Source organism: Pleurodeles waltl, chromosome 9 (genome assembly GCF_031143425.1).
Source record: "Pleurodeles waltl isolate 20211129_DDA chromosome 9, aPleWal1.hap1.20221129, whole genome shotgun sequence".
NCBI classification, from domain to species: domain Eukaryota; kingdom Metazoa; phylum Chordata; class Amphibia; order Caudata; family Salamandridae; genus Pleurodeles; species Pleurodeles waltl.
This window is the reverse complement of record NC_090448.1, coordinates 794553931-794577847: the sequence shown is the minus strand read 5'-3', so window position 1 is coordinate 794577847 and position 23917 is coordinate 794553931. Positions and strand designations below refer to the sequence as shown.

Sequence of the window (23917 nt, the reverse complement as noted above, 5' to 3'; positions counted from 1 at the left end):
CTGACAGCACTACAACACAACAAGCATAATTCCAATACTACAAAAGAACAGAATTGTTCAAACACTACTGTGCTACTGTGCCACAAGTTCCACCACAAATCTCAACTTAAGTACTATTATCATACTTCAACACTAGATGTACAGCACTACACGTGCAACTACATTAATACCACTCTAAAATTATATCTCTAGATGCCTGGGATTCTGTTGGATGAGTTTCAAAGTTACTTTTTTTAACTGGTTGAGGATACAGAATAGAGGATACATCGATATGCATAACATAAGTGAGCGAAATTCATCCATGGAGTCAAAGACAGGCAAAAGTTTATCATGTATGTTGTACATATTCCCAAGTAGACCAGCTACAAAAGGCCTCAGCGCACATGCGCAGTCTCCTCAAGGCTGTGGCCCGCAAGTGTGGAGACCTTGAAGACAGGGCTACGAGGAAGAACATCTGTGCAGGAGACTTAAAAGAAGGTCAAGAGGGCACTGTCTTAAAGCATTTGTGACCAGACTTTTCTCGACCATACTGGGGGACATCCACCCAGAAGTTAAAATAGACTGAGCACACAGAGAGGGTCCTCAATTAACTGCTAACACCCAACCGTCTAGGGGCATCCATAGTTTCACAATTAGAGTCTATCCTAACTGTGCCACTGAAAATGGACCAGATCTCATTCCTGGTGCCTCTTGCTCCTTGTATCAGGATATTGCACCTGCCACCATATTTCTGAGATTACAATTTAGGCTTTTTACCAATAAACTATGAGCTTATAAAATCAAATACCAATGGACCTACCTATTTGCCATGGCATTTGATTATAAGTTAAAACTCACTATTTCACAGATGTTTCAAAAGTAGCTTGGTTATTGGGCTTTCAACTATCCGCAACAGAGCAAGAAGATGGTCTCACCAGCTTCCAGGGATCCTCAGGTGGACTGTTGGAAGACTCTAGACAGTGGAGATCTCAACACATACGGACCCACTGAGACAACCAGAATCCCAAATGAAACGTTTAAAACAAGCATTGCGTACCTCTGCACTCACTTCATTAGGTCTGTGTTGAAATGTGATTCTATTACTTAATGATGTGAAACATGAACAGGCTTGTGTCCCCTAAGACGCACCCTCTGAACCAGCCCCTGAGGGATAGAAACACTATATGAAACTATTTTCATATTATCTCCATTATAATTGCTAATATGCTTTACCTTAGTCTATGATAATTGCTTGCTCACGTACCTGACTAAGGGCCTGATTACAACTTTGGCAGAGGGTTTTAATCCATCCCAAATGTGACGGATATTCCACCCACCGTATTACGAGTCCCATAGGATATAATGGACTCGTAATACAGCGGGCGGTATATCTGTCACATATGGGACGGATTAACACCCTCCGCCAAAGTTGTAATCCGGCCCTAATTCTTTCCATACTTTAAGGGTATATCTTGGGCAGGCCTGAAACCTACCTTCAGAGCATAAATGTCATACCCTATATGTAGTTTTGGTCTACTTAAATGTTTGGTTTACAGTCTATAACTTTTCCATTTAATTATGCTGGAGAACAGATACAATCTAATGAGACTGCGTGCTGTGAAAGCATCCTTCTAGTGGTATCCCAAGAAGGTGGCATATTATATGTTTGCTCTTTATGGCAAATAATTTCCGTAGATTAAGGTGATGCATATGGAATGGCAGATTTGATATTATTGGGTTCCAAGAAACCCACTTACAGAGATAGGATGAACACGGCCTTAGACACAAAGTCTACCACATAATGTACACATTTTAATCTAAAATGTAGTATAAGGAGGTAGCACTATTAGCAAATTGCTAGGCTTCTAACTGTTGGGACACAAAACAGATAAAGGTGGTAGATTTGTGGTGGTCTCTGACCATCTTCATTGTAGACTTTGCATAGTAGCTACAATACATGCCCCAGCACAGGGTATGAAAATGTTATCCAAACCCTGTGCACCTTTGCTTCACAGGAAATCATCCTGGCGGGTGACTTCAATGTAGTATGGGATGCAAAACATGGCTGGCCTGTTCTTCACATCAACAAAAAACATTATGCAGCATGGGTTTTCATGATGTCTGGTGGATTAAACACCTTCCACTAGTGACTGAGGATAAGATACATAATATCTTAATGAATCACTCCCCAGTTGAGGCCATTTTTTGTTTGGGCTCTACTAAGCATTAACTGAAAAGGTGGATTTTTATGGCACCTCGACTTGTGGATAGTTTTAAAAGAGGAACTGCACTTACACATTAAATAAGTCATTGAGCTGAACATCCCAGATGATGCAAACCATCTCGTCAGTTGGGAAACTTTTAAAGCAATAAGAGGTAAATGCTTGTGGGGTGATAACATATTTGATGAAACATAAAGATAGTAGAAAATCACTCCTTGAGCCAGAATTGCAGCAAGCGGAGGTAGCACATAAGAAACACCCAACCAACCTCCTGAAAAAAAACAACTGTTAATCAATGGCAAATTGAAAGCAATAATAACAGATAAAGTCGAGCTTTTGCTTTTACCCCTCAGAAGCACAGCCTGGGATCGTGGTAATAAGTTTGGGTCACATTTGGCTAGACTGCTCCGTCCAAAAAGGGAACATGAATACATACAGTATAACTCTTGACTGTAATTGAACAGTAACCTCTGAGAAAGAGGAAGCCTTCCTACCCTCCAGGATGACCTAACGCAGTATCTCAATAGGGTAGAGCTTCTTTGATTATTGTCAAACCAGAATGACATACTCTAATCCGTCTTTACAGAACAGGAAGTTAGTACTGCAATGAAGGGGCTTAAACTCCACAAGGCCCCTGGACTTGGCAGTTTCATAAGAAGTTTCTATAAGGATTTCATAGCAGAGCTTGTCCCCCATCTTGCAACTCCCTTTATTAAACTAGCTAAAGGCAGTGGAGTATCCCAGACTGTGACTGAAGCGTTAATCGCAAACTGGGGAAATATCTGAAGCTCTGTCTCATATCAACCGATTGCTCTCCTAAATAAAGGTGCAGAGATTTACTCTTGGCAAGCATGCTGGAAAACTTAATGCTGACTCTAATCTACCCAGATCAGTCTGGATGTATTAAAGGGAGACAGACGCACACTTAATCTCTGTAAAATAACCCCTTGAACACAGAATCCAAAAGGAAATTATATTACTATTTTTAATGGAATTAGATACTGGAAAACCTTCCAACCGAGTGGACTGGGCTTTCATTTCCAAAAGCAAGGATATGTTTGGTTTCGCCCTCAAGTTTATTGCCCTGGTCCTATCCAATTGCCAGACCCCTGTTTAATATATTTTAGGTAATAGTTATGGCTCCAGTGGTGTCCACTGGGGAAGGTGTAAAAACTCTCCTCTTTTCTCCAAGGATAGAACAATTTACATTAATGATTAGGGAAGTTGAGGGAGTGCTGGTCTCATTTTTTGGACTGGTGGTATCAATATTTGTAGATGGTATTGTCCTGTCTCTTGCAAATGCCTCCACATCGATCCAGAAGATACATATGATGCTGGCAGAGTTTGAAAAGGTGGCGACATTTAAGGTAACCTTGTCCAGGTATTGCATTCTCAACCTCCCATTTTCTCAGAAAGAGGTTAGAGAGATAGCACTCCATAACCCCCCTCCAGTCAGGGCTAGAAAAATCTACTCGACCACTTGCTATGGCAAGTTTTATTTTATGAGGTCGAGCTATTTTTAGATTTCACTCGACCCTTCTGGCGAGTGGACAAAGAACATGTGCTATGTTCAGTCAGAAACTGAATTAGCAATTAAGATGCCTTTAAATCTTATTCTTGTCACATTTGCTCTGTGTTCAGAGGCAGCGGTCAAAAGTCAGTATGTCTTCTTGCAGTGCAAATACTTTTCCTTGTGAGTGCAGAGTTCCAGGATTTTTTAAGGTGAACTCTCTGACCTATGGGAAATTAAAGGCTTTTGGTATCGGGTTTTTCCTAACACACAACATTTATATGACTAAGTCAACTTTACAAACACTTCAAAATATATTTCAGTAGCTGTGAAAGACCATTTTTTCTACTTCTGTGTGATGAAAAAAATATTTTAATAGAATGAAAAAAAATAACACTTTACTTGGTGATGTGCAAATGAAAAATGTTTTCTGAACCCCAATTTTCACAGATTATTGTTAACCCCTACGGTGCCTTGGACGAGGTGATCTCGTCCAAGGCACCGGTTCCTGGGTGCCTTGGACGAGATCACCTCTTCCTGCACCTGGGAACCGGGGGGAGCGCTAGCGCTCCCCACTTGTGCCCCCCACCCACACACCCCGGTCGTGGATGGAAGGGGAATCCCTTCTCCTTCCACTCCCGCCCCCCCCCCCCCCCCCCTTTGGACGTCAGCGCGCATCGCGCGCTGATTGTCACAGAGGCCTCCTCCTTTGCGCTGGAAGCTCAGCTTCCAGCGCGCTCACGTGGAGGAGGCCAAGAGAGGCTTCAAAGGAAAGGAAATGTATTTCCTTCCCTTTGAAGTCTCTCTCAGCGTTTCAAAAGCCGGATTGTAAAGCAATCCGGCTTTTGAAACGCCCACTAGACACCAGGGATTTTAATTTTGGGGGGAAATTGGCATAAGGGAACGACCCCTTGGGCAAGGGTCGCTCCCAGGGTGGGGATTTTTTTTTAAGGCCTTTTCTGGGGGGGCAGAAACCTCTAGGCACCAGGGATCATTTTTTTTTTATTTAGGTGGGTAGCGGCCCCTTAGGTAAGGGTCGCTCCCCTAGGGGGCAAATTACATTTAGGCCATTTCCCCGTGGGGGCAGATTGGCCTATTTTTATGAGGCCAATCTGCCCCCAAGGGGCACAGAAACCACTAGACACCAGGGAGTTTTTTTTTTTTCTTGAATTTCACGCAAGGGGAGCGACCCCTTAGGCAAGGGTCGTTCCCCTGGGGTGCAAATTTATTTTGGGCCATTTCTGCCTCCCTGGGGGGGCAGATCAGCCTATTTTAATGAGGGAGATCTGCCCCCAAGGGGGGCAGAAACCACTAGGAACCGGGGATTTTTTTTTTGTTGTTTTACAGATGGTGAGCAACCCCTTAGGCAAGGGTCGCTCCCCTGGAGGGGCAAATTGTATTAAGGCCATTTCTAGTAAAATGCCAAAATTGTGTTAAAAAATTGGGTTTTCTGATTCACGTCTGCCTGTTCCTGAAAGCTGGGAAGCTGGTGATTTTTAGCACCAGAAACCCTTTGTTGGTGCCATTTTCAGGGGAAAAAACACAAGCCGCCTTCTGCAGCCCCTTTTTCCCATTTAAAAAAAAAAAAATAATAATTTCACAGTATTTTGGCTAATTTCATGGCCTCCTTCAGGGGAACCCACAAAGTCTGGGTACCTCTAGAATCCCTAGGATGTTGGACAAAAAGGACGCAAATTTGGCTTGGCTAGCTTATGTGGACAAAAGGTTATGAGTGCCTAAGCGCGAACTGCCCCAAATGGCCCAAAAAAGGCCTGGCACAGGAGGGGGGAAAAGGCCTGGCAGCGAAGGGGTTAATACACTATATGGATATGCATGTATATGTATGTATATATATATAGTTTTATCAGTAAAGCTGCAAGTTAGTGGGAAGGTTTTTGGACATTTCTTGGGAATTTGCAGTCTGTAAATGACACAGCACGCTACCACATCATGCTTTAATAATACATTTATTAAAAGTGAGTGTTTAAACATAAACTGAGAAACACTCCTGCCCTGATTGCAAAACTATTAGTAAATGAAGAGGCAAGTCACACATGGATCACGTGTACCCTATATGAAGGCTAGATTAATTATATTATACATGGAGAAACGTTTAGTGTATTTAATCGAACAAAAGAGGATTTTTTAAATTTGTTTTTAACAGCAGAAATGCTGATCTCGCATATTTGAAGAGGCATTCATATGTGAGAACAAAGACAAAGGTGGCTGTAAAATACAATATTTGCCAAGGATCACTCAATTTGAGACCCGTTTCCGGGTCAAGTACATTACAGATAGGTTGAGTAGATTATTCAAGCTACTCAACCTGCAGGTCTAGTAACATTTTTATGATTTTTCAAGGCCCGCCAGTAGACTAAGATGGCAATCATATACCCGATTGTCAAGTTCGTATCTAATGTTGAGGACTTGTATAAAGCAAACTTCCAGACCTTGTTTTAAATTTTAAAGGAGAACTACTGTATTTTTTTAATTTTATTTTTACATTTTATTGAGTTTGGTACAAGTTAGAAATCAAACATTACAACATAACGAACTTCCCTCTGAAGCAGAGCAACACAATTTAGTAGTGGCCAATTATAGCGTTTCTAGTAGGCATTCTGTCTTTTTGCTCAAAGTTTCTACATCAAGTCACACGTGAATTGCTGTTTTCATGAGCGATTTCCTTTGTCTATTAATACAGTAAGGCAGTGGTTCCCAACCTTTTTCCAATCTGTGGACCCCCACTTTAACATTGATGGAACCCAGGGACCCCCACTGAATCATCTTGGGAATCCGAGGACCCCCGCCTGAGTCATTACTGGAAGCTGGGACCTAATTTGTCAATATTTGTTCATATTTTTTAATTTTCTAGGCTCTCGCGGACCCCCTGAGAAGGCTTCGCGGACCCCCAGGGGTCCCCGGACCACAGGTTGGGAACCACTGCAGTAAGGAAATAAAAATTTCCATAAGGTGAAGCAGTGGCTCTCAAGATGCTGTCGACTTATAATTCTCCATTGGAGGGGGATCAACCCTCCCCTCTTCCCCCCCCAACTTCCCCAACTGCCGCCCTTGTGTCCGGTAAGTGCAGTGTAGTAGTTATTATTTGTAATAGGTTGGTCTCTACTGAAGTGGTCTGGGGTATGCTTCGTTGTGCATTCATGAAGGTATGCTACTAGAGGGTTCGTGTGTTATGGCGGGCTACGGGAATCTGCCCCAAGCTGATAGAGTTCCCCTACGGGTGATGGGGTTGTTGTCTTTCTGCGACATGCTGTTCCCATTCATCCACCATTGTACTCCAAGCTCTAGCCCTCTCTATGGGGCCCTGACCTCTCCGTGCCTCCCTATGTCAGATCATCTCTTCGACTTTGGACCATCAAAGGGCTTCTCTTGTCCATGCCTGTAATCTTTGGCCTGTCGCCGCTTTCCAGGTCATTGCTATCTCTCTTTTGGCTAAAACAAGGGCTAGGTTTTGAAAATGGTTAGTGGATTTGTGTTTGGGTTGATGCCGGTAGTTTCCTAGAAGGCAGTGCCCGGGTTTTTCTGGCACCGCATGCCCGGTAACGTCGGAGACAAGCTGTGTTATGCTATGCCAGTATTCCCGTAGTGCTGGGCAGTCCCAGAACATGTGTAGAAATTCCGCTCCCTCCTCCCGGCATCTGGGGCAGCTAGCACCCGAGACCCCGAAGTGCCTTTTAATTCTGCCTAGTGTTAGATATGCTCTATGCAGGACGTATATATTGATTAGTTTAAATCGGGTGTTTCTAGATGCTCTTGCAGTCCAGGATAGTGTTTCCTCCCATGCCTTTTCTTCTATTGTTGCCCCCAGGTCTGCTTCCCATTTTAGTTTAAGATCCGTCAGGGCGCGGGTCATAGAAGTTCAGCATTTTCTATAGAGAGTGGTTACTGCTCTATGTGTCCCTGTAGCACTCACGAGGTACTGCGCAACCTCCGAATTGGGCGGCTCTGTGCGCGCCACTCGCCAGTGTCTATTCAGCGTGTTTGTGATTGCTCTATGAAGTAAGAAATTCCCCGCTGATATCTAGTATCTGACACAGAAGTCTTTGAACGGAAGCAGGTGGTCAGCTTCGTATAACGCGCCCAGGGTTGTGGCTCCCGCTCTTTCCCATCCCTGATCGCGCCCCAGTTACCGTTATGTGGGAATATTAATAAACATCTCAATGGAAGTTCAGGGGTGTAGGGTCTAGGGTATTGCGACTTGCGTAAATATCTCCACCAGTATTTGTGGATGACCTCCAATGCCATGAGACCACTGGATCTCGTGCTGCCGAGGTCCAGAATGACTCTAGCCAATGCACGTAAGTCAGGAGTGAAAGATAAAATTTCCCTTTTGGGCACTGTTCGGGAGGCCATCCACCAGGTCAGCCACAGAAGTTGGCCAGCCAGCTAATAGGCCTCGAAATCTGGGACAGCCAAACCACCATCCTCAGTGGTCCTGCGCTTCACCGCCAGCGAGAGCCTCTGCCTGCCTGTACCCCAAATGAAGCTTGTGAGCATTGAGTTCAGATTATTGAAAAAGCTACACGGTATCCACACTGGGAGGGCTGTAAAAAATATATAGTAGCCGAGGGAGGGCTATCATCTTTAAAAGTGCCACTCTGCCTGCTACTGAGAGAGGCAGTGTGGCCCAGAACTCCATTGAGCCTTTGATACCTCTCAGCGCTCTTTCGATATTGCCTTCGTAGAGGTTCTGGGATGCATGATAAATATGGACCCCTAAATATGTGAGGCACCTAGGTGCCCACTGTAGTTCTCCTAAGTCTGTGAGGGGGGAGTTCTCTCCCTCTTCAAATGGGAAAAGACTGGATTTCTTCCAGTTTACTCTCAAGCCCGAAAGGTCTCCAAAGTTATTTAGTTGCGACTGAGCCCCCTGCAGATCTTCCCTCATGCTTCTGAGAAAAAATAGAAGGTTGTCTGCGTATAGTGCTATATGATGGGTCTGGTCTGTTAGGGTGATACCTCTGTATGCACCATCCTCCTTAGCCTTGCAGGCCAACGGCTCTATCGCAAGAGCGACCAGCAAGGGGGAAATAGGGCAACCTCTAGTTTCCCTTGCCACTTCATAACTATTAGAGATAATATCACCTGTGCGGACTCTGGCCTTTGGGTTAAAACACAGAAGTTTTGTCCAGGAAATAAATCGGATTCCCAGTCCGAACCTGCAGAGCACCTCGTATAGATACCTCCATCCCAGACTGTCGAATGCTTTTTCAAAGTCAGTGGCAAGAACTGCTGCCGCCTTTTTATCAAACCCATTTCCGTTCAACAGCGCTAAAAGGTGGCGTATATTTTGTGCTGTTGACGGCCTGGTATAAAGCCTGCTTGGTCCAAGTGTACTATTTGGGGCATGTGTGGCATGAGACGAGTCGCTAAAAGTTTGCTTAATATTTTATAGTCTGTAGTTAGCATTGACAGTGGTCGGTAAGAATCTACATCCGTCGGGTCTTTCCCCGGCTTCAAGAGCGGTATGATCAATGCTTCTCGTGCAGATAGGGGAAAAGACTGGTTTTCAGCTGCTGTGTTATATACCGCCGCTAGTTTGGGCCCTAATTTAAAAAGAAAAGTTAGGTAAAACTCTATCGGCAAACCCCATCTGGTCCTGGTGATTTATTACGTGCCATAGAGGTTATTGCTTCTTTTACTTCTGCCAATGTAATTGGTGCCCCTAGTTTAAGCGCGTCTGGTGTTGAAAGCTTAGGTATCGGCAGATGGTGTGGAAAATTCTGGATTTCCTCTAGTGGGGGGTGCACTTTGCTAGTGTACAAGTTTGCTGGGTTCGCAAGCCACGCTAATAATGTACTTGCTCGGTCCCCCTCTGCGTGTGATTGAGCTAAGAAAGCCCTGTAATCGTAACAGCGCAGTCGATCGGTCGCTAGCAAAGTTTTTTCCCGTGCAGTGGTGAGAGATTCCCTCGAGCTTGGGGTTCTGGGGCATTGTCGTTCTATCTCCCTCTGATTGCGTTCAGCTACTTCTAGATCGTGTAGTAGTGCTTGTCTTTCTCCGGATGCTACTGATATACATTTACCTCTGATGACCACTTTAAAGGCATCCCATCCCATTCTATTAAGGAAGACGATCCTTCGTTCATGGCAAAGTACGTGTCTATAGTTTCGCCAATAACTTGCTTAAACGCCTCGTCCTCTAGCATGACCGGTTGGAGACGCCAGGTGGGTATTGGCGATCTAGTCTGGGACCAACTCAATCTGACAAGAAGTGGATTGTGGTCTGACATTGTTCGGGCAAGGTATTCGCTTGCTTGTACTGTCCTATGTACTTCTGGTGAGGCGAGAAAAGTATCTAATCTGACGTGTAAGTCATGCATGTGTGAGTAAAATGAGTATTCTTGGTCTTGAGTGTTTTGGGCCCGCCATATGTCTACTTATCCCCAGTTGTTTTGCCATGCACGGTATGTGTGCGCTGTGTGAACTGTTGGGAAGGTGCGGAGGGGGTGTGTGATCTGTCCATTGCTATATCCGCTATGCAATTGAAGTCCCCTCCCAGAATTATCGTCTCCGATAGGTGCTCAGCTAGCGTTGATGACAGGGTTGCCAAAAACTCTCCTTGATTTAAATTGGCACCGTAGCGACTACCTAGTGTTATCTCTTTACCATCCAGTTTTCCTGTTATTACGGTGTAACGGCATAGTGGATCATTAATGGTTTTCATGTGTTGGTAGGGAACTCCTGCTCTTACCCATATTAGGGTCCCCCTAGTGAAGGTGGAGTATGTTGTACAAAAAACCCTGCCCCTCCAGCGCTTCTGGAGAGCTTGGCCCTCAGCCTTATCTAGATGCGTCTCTTGGAGCAGTGCAAAGTGGATTCCCCTTCTATTGAAGCGAAGACTTTGTGGCGTTTGGCCATAGATCTAATCCCCCTAACATTCCATGATAGGCATTTCAGGTCTCCTGCACTACCCATCTGACTGGGAGAAGATTCTATTCAACTCTTGTAATTGCATCTTACCTCGGACACTCGGCATAAACTGTAACATGGCTGAATAACAAAAATCCCAACTCTGCATCCCCAGGGCAAAGGACGTATTGTCTTTGCCCAAACTTTTAATTAAAAAACAGATTTAAGTTAGTATCCTATTTTCAGCTATGCAATACACAGCTGTTGCGGGGGCGCTGTGTCTGTCAACTGGTAATCGGGAGCTCCAGGAATCCCGGGACCGATCCCCACGCACCAACTATCGATGAAGTGGGGGATGCATACAAATGACCTCTCAAGTGGGTTGTTAGTCACAGTGCCGATGACAAAGTTCTCCTTGCTCACCTGGTTCTCTTATTGAACATCTTGTCTTACGGCTCCGGCATCTCACTCTAGTGTTTACTGATCAGATTATCTTGTCAGCTGTGCTTGGCGTGACTCTGGGCAACAGTACGCTCAACTGTGAGGAAGAAGCAGTTGCACTGTCAGAGTCTGAATGTTCATCCTCTCTCTGAGTACTTTGAGTCGAGGTGGCTTCCGATCTCCAGGCTCCCCTCCCGATCATTGCTGCTGCTTCCATCGCCTGTCTCCTCACCGTTTGGATTTCGTCTGCGGCAGGGGGCCACCCCGTAGGTTCTTTGCCTCTTATTCGATCTGGGGTGCCTCCGCTTGCTTTCATGCTGTGGGCTAGCGTTTAGTGCTGGGGTTGGTCTAGTCTCCAGCCATGTCCAAGTTTCCTCAGGTGTTGTAAGGAAATGCCTCCTTGGCATAGTTACCCCTGATAGTTTGCCTTTGCTGATGCTATGTTTTGAATTGAAAGTGTGCTGAGGCCTGCTAACCAGGCCCCAGCACCAGTGTTCTTTCCCTAACCTGTACTTTTGATTCCACAATTGGCACACCCTGGCATCCAGGTAAGTCCCTTGTAACTGGTACCCCTGGTACCAAGGGCCCTGATGCCAGGGAAGGTCTCTAAGGGCTGCAGCATATCTTATGCCACCCTGGGGACCCCTCACTCAGCACAGACACACTGCTTGTCAGCTTGTGTGTGCTGATGAGAACAAAACGAGTAAGTCGACATGGCACTCCCCTCAGGGTGCCCTGCCAACCTCACACTGCCTATGCAGTATAGATAAGTCACCCCTCTAGTAGGCCTTACAGCCCTAAGGCAGGGTGCACTATACCATAGGTGAGGGCACCAGTACATGAGTACTGTGCCCCTACAGTGTCTAAGCCAAACCTTAGACATTGTAAGTGCAGGGTAGCCATAAGAGTATATGGTCTGGGAGTCTGTCAAACACGGACTCCACAGCACCATAATGGCTACACTGAAAACTGGGAAGTTTGGTATCAAACTTCTCAGCACAATAAATGCACACTGATGCCAGTGTACATTTTATTGTGAAATACACCCCTTAGAGGTGCCCCCTGAAACCTTAACTGACTATCTGTGTAGGCTGACTGGTTCCAGCAGCCTGCCACAACCGAGACATGTTGCTGGCCCCATGGGGAGAGTGCCTTTGTCACTCTGAGGCCAGTAACAAAGCCTGCACTGGGTGGAGATGCTAACACCTCCCCCAGGCAGGAGCTGTCACACCTGGCGGTGAGCCTCAAAGGCTCACCCCTTTGTGCCAGCACCGCAGGACACTCCAGCTAGTGGAGTTGCCCGCCCCCTCCGGCCACGGCCCCCACTTTTGGCGGCAAGGCCGGAGGAAATAATGAGAATAACAAGGAGGAGTCACTGGCCAGTCAGGACAGCCCCTAAGGTGTCCTGAGCTGAAGTGACTCTAACTTTTAGAAATCCTGATTGCAGATGGAGGATTCCCCAATAGGATTAGGGATGTGACCCCCTCCCCTTGGGAGGAGGCACAAAGAGGGTGTACCCACCCTCAGGGCTAGTAGCCATTGGCTACTAACCCCCCAGACCTAAACACGCCCTTAAATTTAGTATTTAAGGGCTTCCCTGAACCTAAGAATTTAGATTCCTGAAACTACAAGAAGAAGAAGACTGCTGAGCTGAAAAACCCCTGCAGAGGAAGAACAGAAGACACCAACTGCTTTGGCCCCAGTCCTACCGGCCTGTCTCCTGCCTTCCAAAGAACCCTGCTCCAGCGACGCTTTCCAAGGGACCAGCGACCTCTGAATCCTCTGAGGACTGCCTTGCTTCAAGAAAGACAAGAAACTCCTGAGGACAGCGGCACTGCTCCAAAAGAACTGCAACTTTGTTTCAAGGAGCAGATTTAAAGACCCCTGCAACTCCCCGCAAGAAGCGTGAGACTTGCAACACTGCACCCGGCGACCCCGACTCGACTGGTGGAGAACCAACACCTCAGGGAGGACCCTCCGGCGACTCCGAGACCGTGAGTAACCAAAGTTGTCCCCCCTGAGCCCCCACAGCGACGCCTGCAGAGGGAATCCCGAGGCTCCCCCTGACCGCGACTGCCCGAACTCCATTTCCCGACGGCTGGAAAAGACCCTGCACCCGCAGCCCCCAGCACCTAAAGGAACGGAACTCCTGTGCAGGAGTGACCCCCAGGAGGCCCTCTCCCTTGCCCAGGTGGTGGCTACCCCGAGGAGCCCCCCCCTTGCCTGCCTGCGACGCTGAAGAGATCCCTTGATCTCTCATTGAAAACCATTGAAAACCCGACACGTGTTTGCACACTGCACCCGGCCGCCCCCGCGCTGCTGAGGGTGTACTTTTTGTGCTGACTTGTGTCCCCCCGGTGCGCTACAAAACCCCCCTGGTCTGCCCTCCGAAGACGCGGGTACTTACCTGCTGGCAGACCGGAACCGGAGCACCCCCTTCTCTCCATTGAAGCCTATGCGTTTTGGGCACCTCTTTGACCTCTGCACCTGACCGGCCCTGAGCTGCTGGTGTGGTAACTTTGGGGTTGCTCTGAACCCCCAACGGTGGGCTACCTTGGACCCAAACCTGAGACTTGTAAGTGATTTACTTACCTGACAAAACTAACAAAAACTTACCTCCCCCAGGAACTGTGAAAATTGCACTGTGTCCACTTTTAAAACAGCTTATTGTGTTTTATGTAAAAAGTATACATGCTAATGTAATGATTCAAAGTTCCTAAAGTACTTACCTGCAATACCTTTCAAATGAGATATTACATGTAGAATTTGAACCTGTGGTTCTTAAAATAAACTAAGAAAATATATTTTTCTATAACAAAACCTATTGGCTGGATTTGTCTCTGAGTGTGTGTTCCTCATTTATTGCCTGTGTGTATGTACAACAAATGCTTAACACTACTCCTTTAATAAGCCTACTGCTCGACCACACTACCACAAAATAGAGCATTAGTATTATCTCTTTTGCCACTATCTTACCTCTAAGGGGAACCCTTGGACTCTGTGCATGCTATCCCTTACTTTGAAATAGCACATACAGAGCCACCTTCCTACATTGGTGGCAGCGGTGGGATACAAGACTTTGCATTTGCTGGACTACTCAGTTTTAGAAGCATAATGTCTAGTGCAGAGATGAATGTGGTGGAACTCGACACCACACCTTACCTCCATCTTAAGATGAGGGAGCTAAGGTCACTCTGTACACTAAAGAAAATAGTAATGGGCCCCAGACCTTCCAAACTACAGCTCCAGGAGCTTTTGGCAGAGTTTGAAAGAGCCAACCCCTCTGAGGATGGCAACACAGAGGATGATGATAGTGACTTGGAGGGTGATTCCCCCCTACCAGTCCTATCTAGGGAAGACAGGGCCTCTCAAGCCCTGACTCCACAAATCATAGTCAGAGATGCTGGTTCCCTCACAGGAGGGACCAACCTCTCTGAAATCACTGAGGACAACTCCAGTGAAGAGGACATCCAGTTAGCCAGGATGGCCAAAAGATTGGCTTTGGAAAGACAGATCCTAGCCATAGAAAGGGAAAGACAAGAGATGGGCCTAGGACCCATCAATGGTGGCAGCAACATAAATAGGGTCAGAGATTCTCCTGACATGTTGAAAATCCCTAAAGGGATTGTAACTAAATATGAAGATGGTGATGACATCACCAAATGGTTCACAGCTTTTGAGAGGGCTTGTGTAACCAGAAAAGTGAACAAATCTCACTGGGGTGCTCTCCTTTGGGAAATGTTCACAGGAAAGTGTAGGGATAGACTCCTCACACTCTCTGGAAAAGATGCAGAATCTTATGACCTCATGAAGGGTACCCTGTTTGAGGGCTTTGGATTCTCCACTGAGGAGTGTAGGATTAGATTCAGGGGGGCTCAAAAATCCTCGAGCCAGACCTGGGTTGACTTTGTAGACTACTCAGTAAAAACACTAGATGGTTGGATTCAAGGCAGTGGTGTAAGTAATTATGATGGGCTGTACAATTTATTTGTGAAAGAACACCTATTAAGTAATTGTTTCAATGATAAACTGCATCAGCATCTGGTAGACCTAGGACCAATTTCTCCCCAAGAATTGGGAAAGAAGGCGGACCATTGGGTCAAGACTAGGGTGTCCAAAACTTCCACAGGGGGTGACCAAAAGAAAGGGGTCACAAAACCTCCCCAGGGGAAAGGTGGTGAGACAGCCAAAAACAAAAATAGTAAAGAGTCTTCTACAGGCCCCCAAAAACCTGCACAGGAGGGTGGGCCCAGAGCCTCTTCACAAAACAATTCTGGGTACAAGGGTAAAAACTTTGATCCCAAAAAGGCCTGGTGTCGTAGCTGTAGTCAGTCTGGACACCAAACTGGAGACAAGGTCTGTCCCAAGAAAGATACTACTTCTAACTCCACTCCAGCTAAAACTGGAATGGCCAGTCTCCAAGTGGGATCAACAGTGTGCCCAGAGCAAATCAGGTGTCACACTGAAGCTACATTAGTCTCTGAGGGTGGGGTGGATTTAGCCACACTGGCTGCCTGGCCCCCTAACATGCAAAAATACAGGCAGCAGCTCTTAATTAATGGGACAAGTGTAGAGGGCCTGAGGGATACAGGTGCCAGTGTCACTATGGTGACAGAGAAACTGGTTTCCCCTGGCCAATACCTGGCTGGACAAACTTATCCAGTCACCAACGCTGACAATCAGACTAAAGTACATCCCATGGCTATGGTAACTTTAGAGTGGGGAGGGGTCAATGGCCTGAAACAGGTGGTGGTCTCCTCAAATATCCCAGTAGACTGTTTGCTTGGAAATGACCTGGAGTCCTCAGCATGGGCTGAGGTAGAACTGAAAACCCATGCAGCCATGCTGGGTATCCCTGAACTGGTGTGTGTCAAGACAAGGGCACAGTGCAAGGCACAGGGTGAAAAAGTAGAGCTGGAGTCTGGAAGAAAGGCCCAGCCTACCAAGAGAAAATGAAAGTCAGCTGGGAAACCAGCTGCAACACAACAAGAAAAAGAGAGCCTCTCTTCTCAGGAAGAAGTTCTGCCCTCTGAGGGAACTGAGCCTATGGAGCTGGAACCTTATCAGGTTGAGCTGTTGGGCCCAGGGGGACCCTCAAGGGAAGAGTTGTGTAAGGGACAAGAAACCTGTCCCTCTCTTGAAGGCCTTAGGCAGCAAGCTGCTGAAGAGTCCAAAGGCAAGAAAAATGGAACACATAGGGTCTATTGGGAAGATGGACTCCTGTACACTGAGGCAAGAGATCCCAGACCTGGTGCCACTAGGAGAGTGGTAGTGCCTCAGGGGTTCAGAGAGTTTATTCTGACCTTAGCCCATAATATTCCCCTTGCTGGGCATTTGGGACAAACCAAGACGTGGGAGAGGTTAGTCAACCACTTCTACTGGCCCAACATGTCCCAGAAGGTTAAGGAGTTTTGCACCTCCTGTCCCACCTGTCAAGCCAGTGGTAAGACAGGTGGACATCCAAAGGCCCCCCTCATTCCACTTCCAGTGGTGGGGGTCCCCTTTGAAAGAGTGGGTGTGGACATAGTGGGTCCACTGGAACCTCCCACAGCCTCAGGAAATATGTACATCCTAGTAGTAGTGGATCATGCTACTAGGTATCCTGAAGCTATTCCCCTTAGGTCGACTACTGCCCCTGCAGTAGCCAAGGCCCTCATTGGTATCTTTACCAGAGTGGGCTTCCCTAAGGAGGTGGTGTCTGACAGAAGTACCAACTTCATGTCAGCATACCTAAAACACATGTGGAATGAATGTGGAGTGACTTATAAATTCACTACACCATATCATCCACAAACTAATGGCCTTGTTGAGAGATTCAACAAGACATTAAAGGGCATGATCATGGGGCTCCCAGAAAAACTCAAAAGGAGATGGGATGTCCTCCTGCCATGTCTGCTTTTCGCTTACAGAGAGGTGCCTCAGAAGAGAGTAGGGTTCTCACCCTTTGAACTTCTGTTTGGCCACCCTGTAAGGGGACCACTAGCTCTTGTGAAAGAAGGCTGGGAGAGACCTCTTCATGAGCCTAAACAAGACATAGTGGACTATGTACTTGGCCTTCGCTCAAGGATGGCAGAGTACATGGAAAAGGCAAACAAAAACCTTGAGGCCAGCCAACGGCTCCAGAAGTGTTGGTATGACCAAAAGGCTGCGCTGGTTGAATTTCAACCAGGGCAGAAAGTCTGGGTTTTGGAGCCTGTGGCTCCCAGGGCACTTCAGGACAAATGGAGTGGCCCTTACCTAGTGCTAGAGAGGAAGAGTCAGGTCACCTATCTGGTAGACCTGGGCACAAGCAGGAGCCCCAAGAGGGTGATCCATGTGAACCGCCTTAAGCTCTTCCATGACAGGGCTGATGTAAATCTGTTAATGGTAACAGATGAGGATCAGGAAGCTGAGAGTGAGCCTCTCCCTGATCTTCTGTCATCAGACCCTAAAGATGGCTCAGTAGATGGAGTGATCTATTCAGACACCCTCTCTGGCCAACAGCAAGCTGACTGTAGGAAGGTCCTGCAACAGTTTGCTGAGCTCTTTTCCCTAACCCCTGGTCAGACACACCTGTGTACCCATGATGTGGACACAGGAGACAGCATGCCTGTCAAAAACAAAATATTCCGACAGTCTGATCAAGTTAAGGAAAGCATCAAGGTGGAAGTCCACAAGATGCTGGAATTGAGAGTAATTGAGTACTCTGACAGCCCCTGGGCTAGCCCAGTGGTCTTAGTCCCCAAACCTCACACCAAAGAAGGAAAGAGAGAGATGAGGTTTTGTGTGGACTACAGAGGACTTAACTCTGTCACCAAGACAGATGCACATCCCATTCCTAGAGCTGATGAGCTGATTGATAAATTAGGGGCTGCCAAATTCTTAAGTACCTTTGACATAACAGCAGGGTACTGGCAAATCAAAATGGCCCCTGGAGCAAAAGAAAAGACAGCATTCTCCACACCTGATGGGCATTATCAGTTCACTGTTATGCCCTTTGGTTTAAAGAATGCCCCTGCCACCTTCCAAAGGTTGGTGAATCAAGTCCTTGCTGGCTTGGAGTCCTTCAGTGCAGCTTATCTTGACGATATTGCTGTCTTTAACTCCAACTGACAGGATCACCTGGTCCACCTGAAGAAGGTTTTGAAGGATCTGCAATCTGCAGGCCTCTCTATCAAGGCATCCAAATGCCAGATAGGGCAGGGAACTGTGGTTTACTTGGGACACCTTGTAGGTGGAGGCCAAGTTCAGCCACTCCAGCCTAAGATCCAGACTATTCTGGACTGGGCAGCTCCAAAAACCCAGACTCAAGTCAGGGCATTCCTTGGCTTGACTGGGTACTATAGGAGGTTTGTGAAGGGATATGGATCCATTGTGACACCCCTCACAGAACTCACCTCCAAGAAAATGCCCAAGAAAGTAAACTGGACTGTAGAATGCCAACAGGCCTTTGACACCCTGAAACAAGCTATGTGCACAGCACCAGTTCTAAAAGCTCCAGATTACTCCAAGCAGTTCATTGTGCAGACAGATGCCTCTGAACATGGGATAGGGGCAGTTTTGTCCCAAACAAATGATGATGGCCTTGACCAGCCTGTTGCTTTCATTAGCAGGAGGTTACTCCCCAGGGAGCAGCGTTGGAGTGCCATTGAGAGGGAGGCCTTTGCTATGGTTTGGTCCCTGAAGAAGTTGAGACCATACCTCTTTGGTACTCACTTCCTAGTTCAGACTGACCACAGACCTCTCAGATGGCTGATGCAAATGAAAGGTGAGAATCCAAAACTGTTGAGGTGGTCCATCTCCCTACAGGGAATGGACTTTATAGTGGAACACAGACCTGGGACTGCCCATGCCAATGCAGATGGCCTTTCCAGGTTCTTCCACTTAGAAAATGAAGACTCTCTTGGGAAAGGTTAGTCTCATCCTCTTTCGTTTGGGGGGGGGGGGTTGTGTAAGGAAATGCCTCCTTGGCATGGTTACCCCCTGACTTTTTGCCTTTGCTGATGCTATGTTTTGAATTGAAAGTGTGCTGAGGCCTGCTAACCAGGCCCCAGCACCAGTGTTCTTTCCCTAACCTGTACTTTTGAGTCCACAATTGGCACACCCTGGCATCCAGGTAAGTCCCTTGTAACTGGTACCCCTGGTACCAAGGGCCCTGATGCCAGGGAAGGTCTCTAAGGGCTGCAGCATATCTTATGCCACCCTGGGGACCCCTCACTCAGCACAGACAGACTGCTTGTCAGCTTGTGTGTGCTGATGAGAACAAAACGAGTAAGTCGACATGGCACTCCCCTCAGGGTGCCCTGCCAACCTCACACTGCCTATGCAGTATAGATAAGTCACCCCTCTAGTAGGCCTTACAGCCCTAAGGCAGGGTGCACTATACCATAGGTGAGGGCACCAGTACATGAGTACTGTGCCCCTACAGTGTCTAAGCCAAACCTTAGACATTGTAAGTGCAGGGTAGCCATAAGAGTATATGGTCTGGGAGTCTGTCAAACACGGACTCCACAGCACCATAATGGCTACACTGAAAACTGGGAAGTTTGGTATCAAACTTCTCAGCACAATAAATGCACACTGATGCCAGTGTACATTTTATTGTGAAATACACCCCAGAGGGCACCTTAGAGGTGCCCCCTGAAACCTTAACCGACTATCTGTGTAGGCTGACTGGTTCCAGCAGCCTGCCACAACCGAGACATGTTGCTGGCCCCATGGGGAGAGTGCCTTTGTCACTCTGAGGCCAGTAACAAAGCCTGCACTGGGTGGAGATGCTAACACCTCCCCCAGGCAGGAGCAGTCACACCTGGCGGTGAGCCTCAAAGGCTCACCCCTTTGTGCCAGCACCGCAGGACACTCCAGCTAGTGGAGTTGCCCGCCCCCACCGGCCACGGCCCCCACTTTTGGCGGCAAGGCCGGAGGAAATAATGAGAATAACAAGGAGGAGTCACTGGCCAGTCAGGACAGCCCCTAAGGTGTCCTGAGCTGAAGTGACTCTAACTTTTAGAAATCCTCCATCTTGCAGATGGAGGATTCCCCAATAGGATTAGGGTTGTGACCCCCTCCCCTTGGGAGGAGGCACAAAGAGGGTGTACCCACCCTCAGGGCTAGTAGCCATTGGCTACTAACCCCCCAGACCTAAACACGCCCTTAAATTTAGTGTTTAAGGGCTTCCCTGAACCTAAGAATTTAGATTCCTGAAACTACAAGAAGAAGAAGACTGCTGAGCTGAAAAACCCCTGCAGAGGAAGAACAGAAGACACCAACTGCTTTGCCCCCGTCCTACCGGCCTGTCTCCTGCCTTCCAAAGAACCCTGCCCCAGCGATGCTTTCCAAGGGACCAGCGACCTCTGAATCCTCTGAGGACTGCCCTGCTTCAAGAAAGACAAGAAACTCCCGAGGACAGCGGCACTGCTCCAAAAGAACTGCAACTTTGTTTCAAGGAGCAGATTTAAAGACCCCTGCAACTCCCCGCAAGAAGCGTGAGACTTGCAACACTGCACCCGGCGACCCCGACTCGACTGGTGGAGAACCAACACCTCAGGGAGGACCCTCCGGCGACTCCGAGACCGTGAGTAACCAAAGTTGTCCCCCCTGAGCCCCCACAGCGACGCCTGCAGAGGGAATCCCGAGGCTCCCCCTGACCGCGACTGCCCGAACTCCATTTCCCGACGGCTGGAAAAGACCCTGCACCCGCAGCCCCCAGCACCTAAAGGAACGGAACTCCTGTGCAGGAGTGACCCCCAGGAGGCCCTCTCCCTTGCCCAGGTGGTGGCTACCCCGAGGAGCCCCCCCCTTGCCTGCCTGCGACGCTGAAGAGATCCCTTGATCTCTCATTGAAAACCATTGAAAACCCGACACGTGTTTGCACACTGTACCCGGCCGCCCCCGCGCTGCTGAGGGTGTACTTTTTGTGCTGACTTGTGTCCCCCCGGTGCGCTACAAAACCCCCCTGGTCTGCCCTCCGTAGACGCGGGTACTTACCTGCTGGCAGACTGGAACCGGGGCACCCCCTTCTCTCCATTGAAGCCTATGCGTTTTGGGCACCTCTTTGACCTCTGCACCTGACCGGCCCTGAGCTGCTGGTGTGGTAACTTTGGGGTTGCTCTGAACCCCCAACGGTGGGCTACCTTGGACCCAAACCTGAGACTTGTAAGTGATTTACTTACCTGACAAAACTAACAAAAACTTACCTCCCCCAGGAACTGTGAAAATTGCACTGTGTCCACTTTTAAAACAGCTTATTGTGTTTTATGTAAAAAGTATACATGCTAATGTAATGATTCAAAGTTCCTAAAGTACTTACCTGCAATACCTTTCAAATGAGATATTACATGTAGAATTTGAACCTGTGGTTCTTAAAATAAACTAAGAAAAGATATTTTTCTATAACAAAACCTATTGGCTGGATTGGTCTCCGAGTGTGTGTTCCTCATTTATTGCCTGTGTGTATGTACAACAAATGCTTAACACTACTCCTTTAATAAGCCTACTGCTCGACCACACTACCACAAAATAGAGCATTAGTATTATCTCTTTTGCCACTATCTTACCTCTAAGGGGAACCCTTGGACTCTGTGCATGCTATCCCTTACTTTGAAATAGCACATACAGAGCCAACTTCCTACAGGTGTTGAAAAGAATTCTGCACCTATTGAAGTAACTACTCTGAGCCTGGCAGGAAATTGCATTGAGTAGGGAAACTCCAGTTCTCGCAGGTTGCGTTTTACTGCATTGAAGTTTGCTCTGCGGCGTTGCACTTCCCTTGAGAAGTCTGGGAAAATGGAGATCTTGCTATTCGCAATTGTTACTTCGCCTCCTTGTCTTGCCTGCCTCAATATGTGATCTCTGTCTCTGAAATGAAGTAATTTCGCTATCACTGGTCTTGAAGGGGCCCCTGGGGGTGGCTTCCTGCCAGGTACTCTGTGAGCGCTCTCCAAAGCAAAAAAGCTGGACAGGCCCTCCGGGGCGACCTCTGATCTCAGCCAGTTCTCCAGGAAGTCTATCATATTAGATCCTAACTACTACTACCGTAGATGGTCCTCCTTGTAATTGTCTTAGCTGGGAAGAATTAATTCGGTTAAAATGAGCATCCTGCCAAGACTGTTCTATCTTTTCCAGGTTCTTCCAGTTCTAGGTTGGAGGGGGAGCTTTGTTTCTCTTAAAAAGTGAATACTCCAATTTATTTGGGAGGGACAATGGGCTAGACCTACATACAAACACTTGTGCTTACCTTAAAATAGGGTTCGGCTGGCACTATCAGACTTTGTCACTTATTCTACAGCCTCGCAGCTAAGATTCATCCCAAACTGGTTCCTTCGAGAGACAGAAAAACACTGGCCACATATGGACAGGGCAGTTGTGGGATGGTGTATTTGGAATCTGATATGAAAGCTGAAGTTTGACTGGTCACCACACACTTATTTACGGACACCCACAACATTACTCTTACAGTGTAAGTTGCCGTAATGAGCAACACTGCCTGGCCAACATTCCATTCCCCTCTCTCATCCACTATAACCCGGCCTGTAATCCAGCTTTTACGCCTACTCTCAGAGCAGGACCCTTTCACTATTGTCGGAGGAGTGGTTGTCTTGCCATCTCAGACCTGTTCCATATCACAGATATCTTGACCTTTTGTGCATGCCAGAGGAACATTCATGTAGACAAGACAGAGCGATTTTTCTATACCCAATTAAAAGTCTGGGTTCTTGATCCAGTGGTAAAGCACTGTGCCACAGGAGGTCTCCTCCAAGTTGGGAAAATTGTGCAGGCAGCTGAAGCGATCATGGGGCGGATTACACATCTCTATAACCTTTTGATTACTTCAGCCTCTATGCTTTCCTTTGAATCATTTTGCGACAAAAATATAGGGATGAACATACCAGAAGCTCATTGGTTTGCTCTTTGGCTGGATATCAAAAAAATCTTCACATTCCCTGGCAGTAAGAGGATTTCACTATAAGGTTATATTTGATTATTATTTGTATCTCACCAAATTAGGAAAATTCTGTTCCACAGCAGATAAGCCCTGTTGGAGGGGGGTGTCGCCTATTGGAGATTTTGAGCACATCTATTGGCATTGTAAGTCCATCTGCTCACTCTGGTACGAGTTCCTAGCTCAGATTAAATTGATTTTGGGTACCCTATTTCATCTACACTGTAATTCAGTCTGTTGGGTTTGTGCTGTATCTCCTCAAAAACCAAACACTGGCACTGACGTGTAACTAACTGTTTGGGAGCAGCTATAAGAAGTTGGAAGCCCTGCCTTTGGCTATGTGACATCTCAGACTTTGGAGCTTATTAAAGGTGGAAAGATAACAAATGTTATGTCCAACGATTACAAAAGCTCTGAAACCATCAGGTGCTCATTGATTGGCTATCTCTAGGTTTAGCTCCCATTAGTTTCATGTTCTATACGTCTAAGAGCCCTGAATCTGTTTAGCTATCGATGTATAGGCTATTTATTTGTACCTTAATCTGATATCAAGCAAATAGCAAGGTAGTAATGTTCACCAAGGTCTTGTGCCTGACTGTAAATGATTCACCAATAGGTGTTTAAGTTGCAGGGGATGGGCGGAGATGTTAGGGGGTGGGGAGTTGCTTTTTTATACCTTCTGTTACTTTTTCATCAGATGAGATAATGCCAGCTTCATTAGCAATGTCTACTGCTTCCTGTCAGGGTGGTACACGGTATGTTACACTTTGTGTACAAAAAATCAACAAAATTATTTAGTACAAAAGAGATGTATTTAGTTATTGAAAATTTTGTTCCCTCAGCAATGTAGTGTGTCCATATTGACCCTTTTGGACAAATGCATTTCTCGTAGAATCTAAATAGTCGTGGTTACCTGACAAAGGCAGAACTTCAGCGGTCAGCACAGTCCTTCTGCGATAAGTCATTCTCCATGGTA

The 23917-nt window shown here is 47.0% G+C and overlaps 1 protein-coding gene across 3 annotated transcripts in view; it reads left to right on the top strand.

Moving 5' to 3' along the window:
- The window catches only part of MUS81 (MUS81 structure-specific endonuclease subunit), a 382977-nt gene that overhangs the window by 119604 nt on the left and 239456 nt on the right, over positions 1–23917 (top strand). For all 3 annotated transcript variants that reach the window (XM_069208031.1, XM_069208030.1, XM_069208029.1), the window contains exon 6: positions 23834–23914. In XM_069208031.1, the coding sequence (XP_069064132.1) occupies positions 23834–23914 (81 nt within the window). The remainder of the gene's footprint in view (positions 1–23833; positions 23915–23917) is intronic.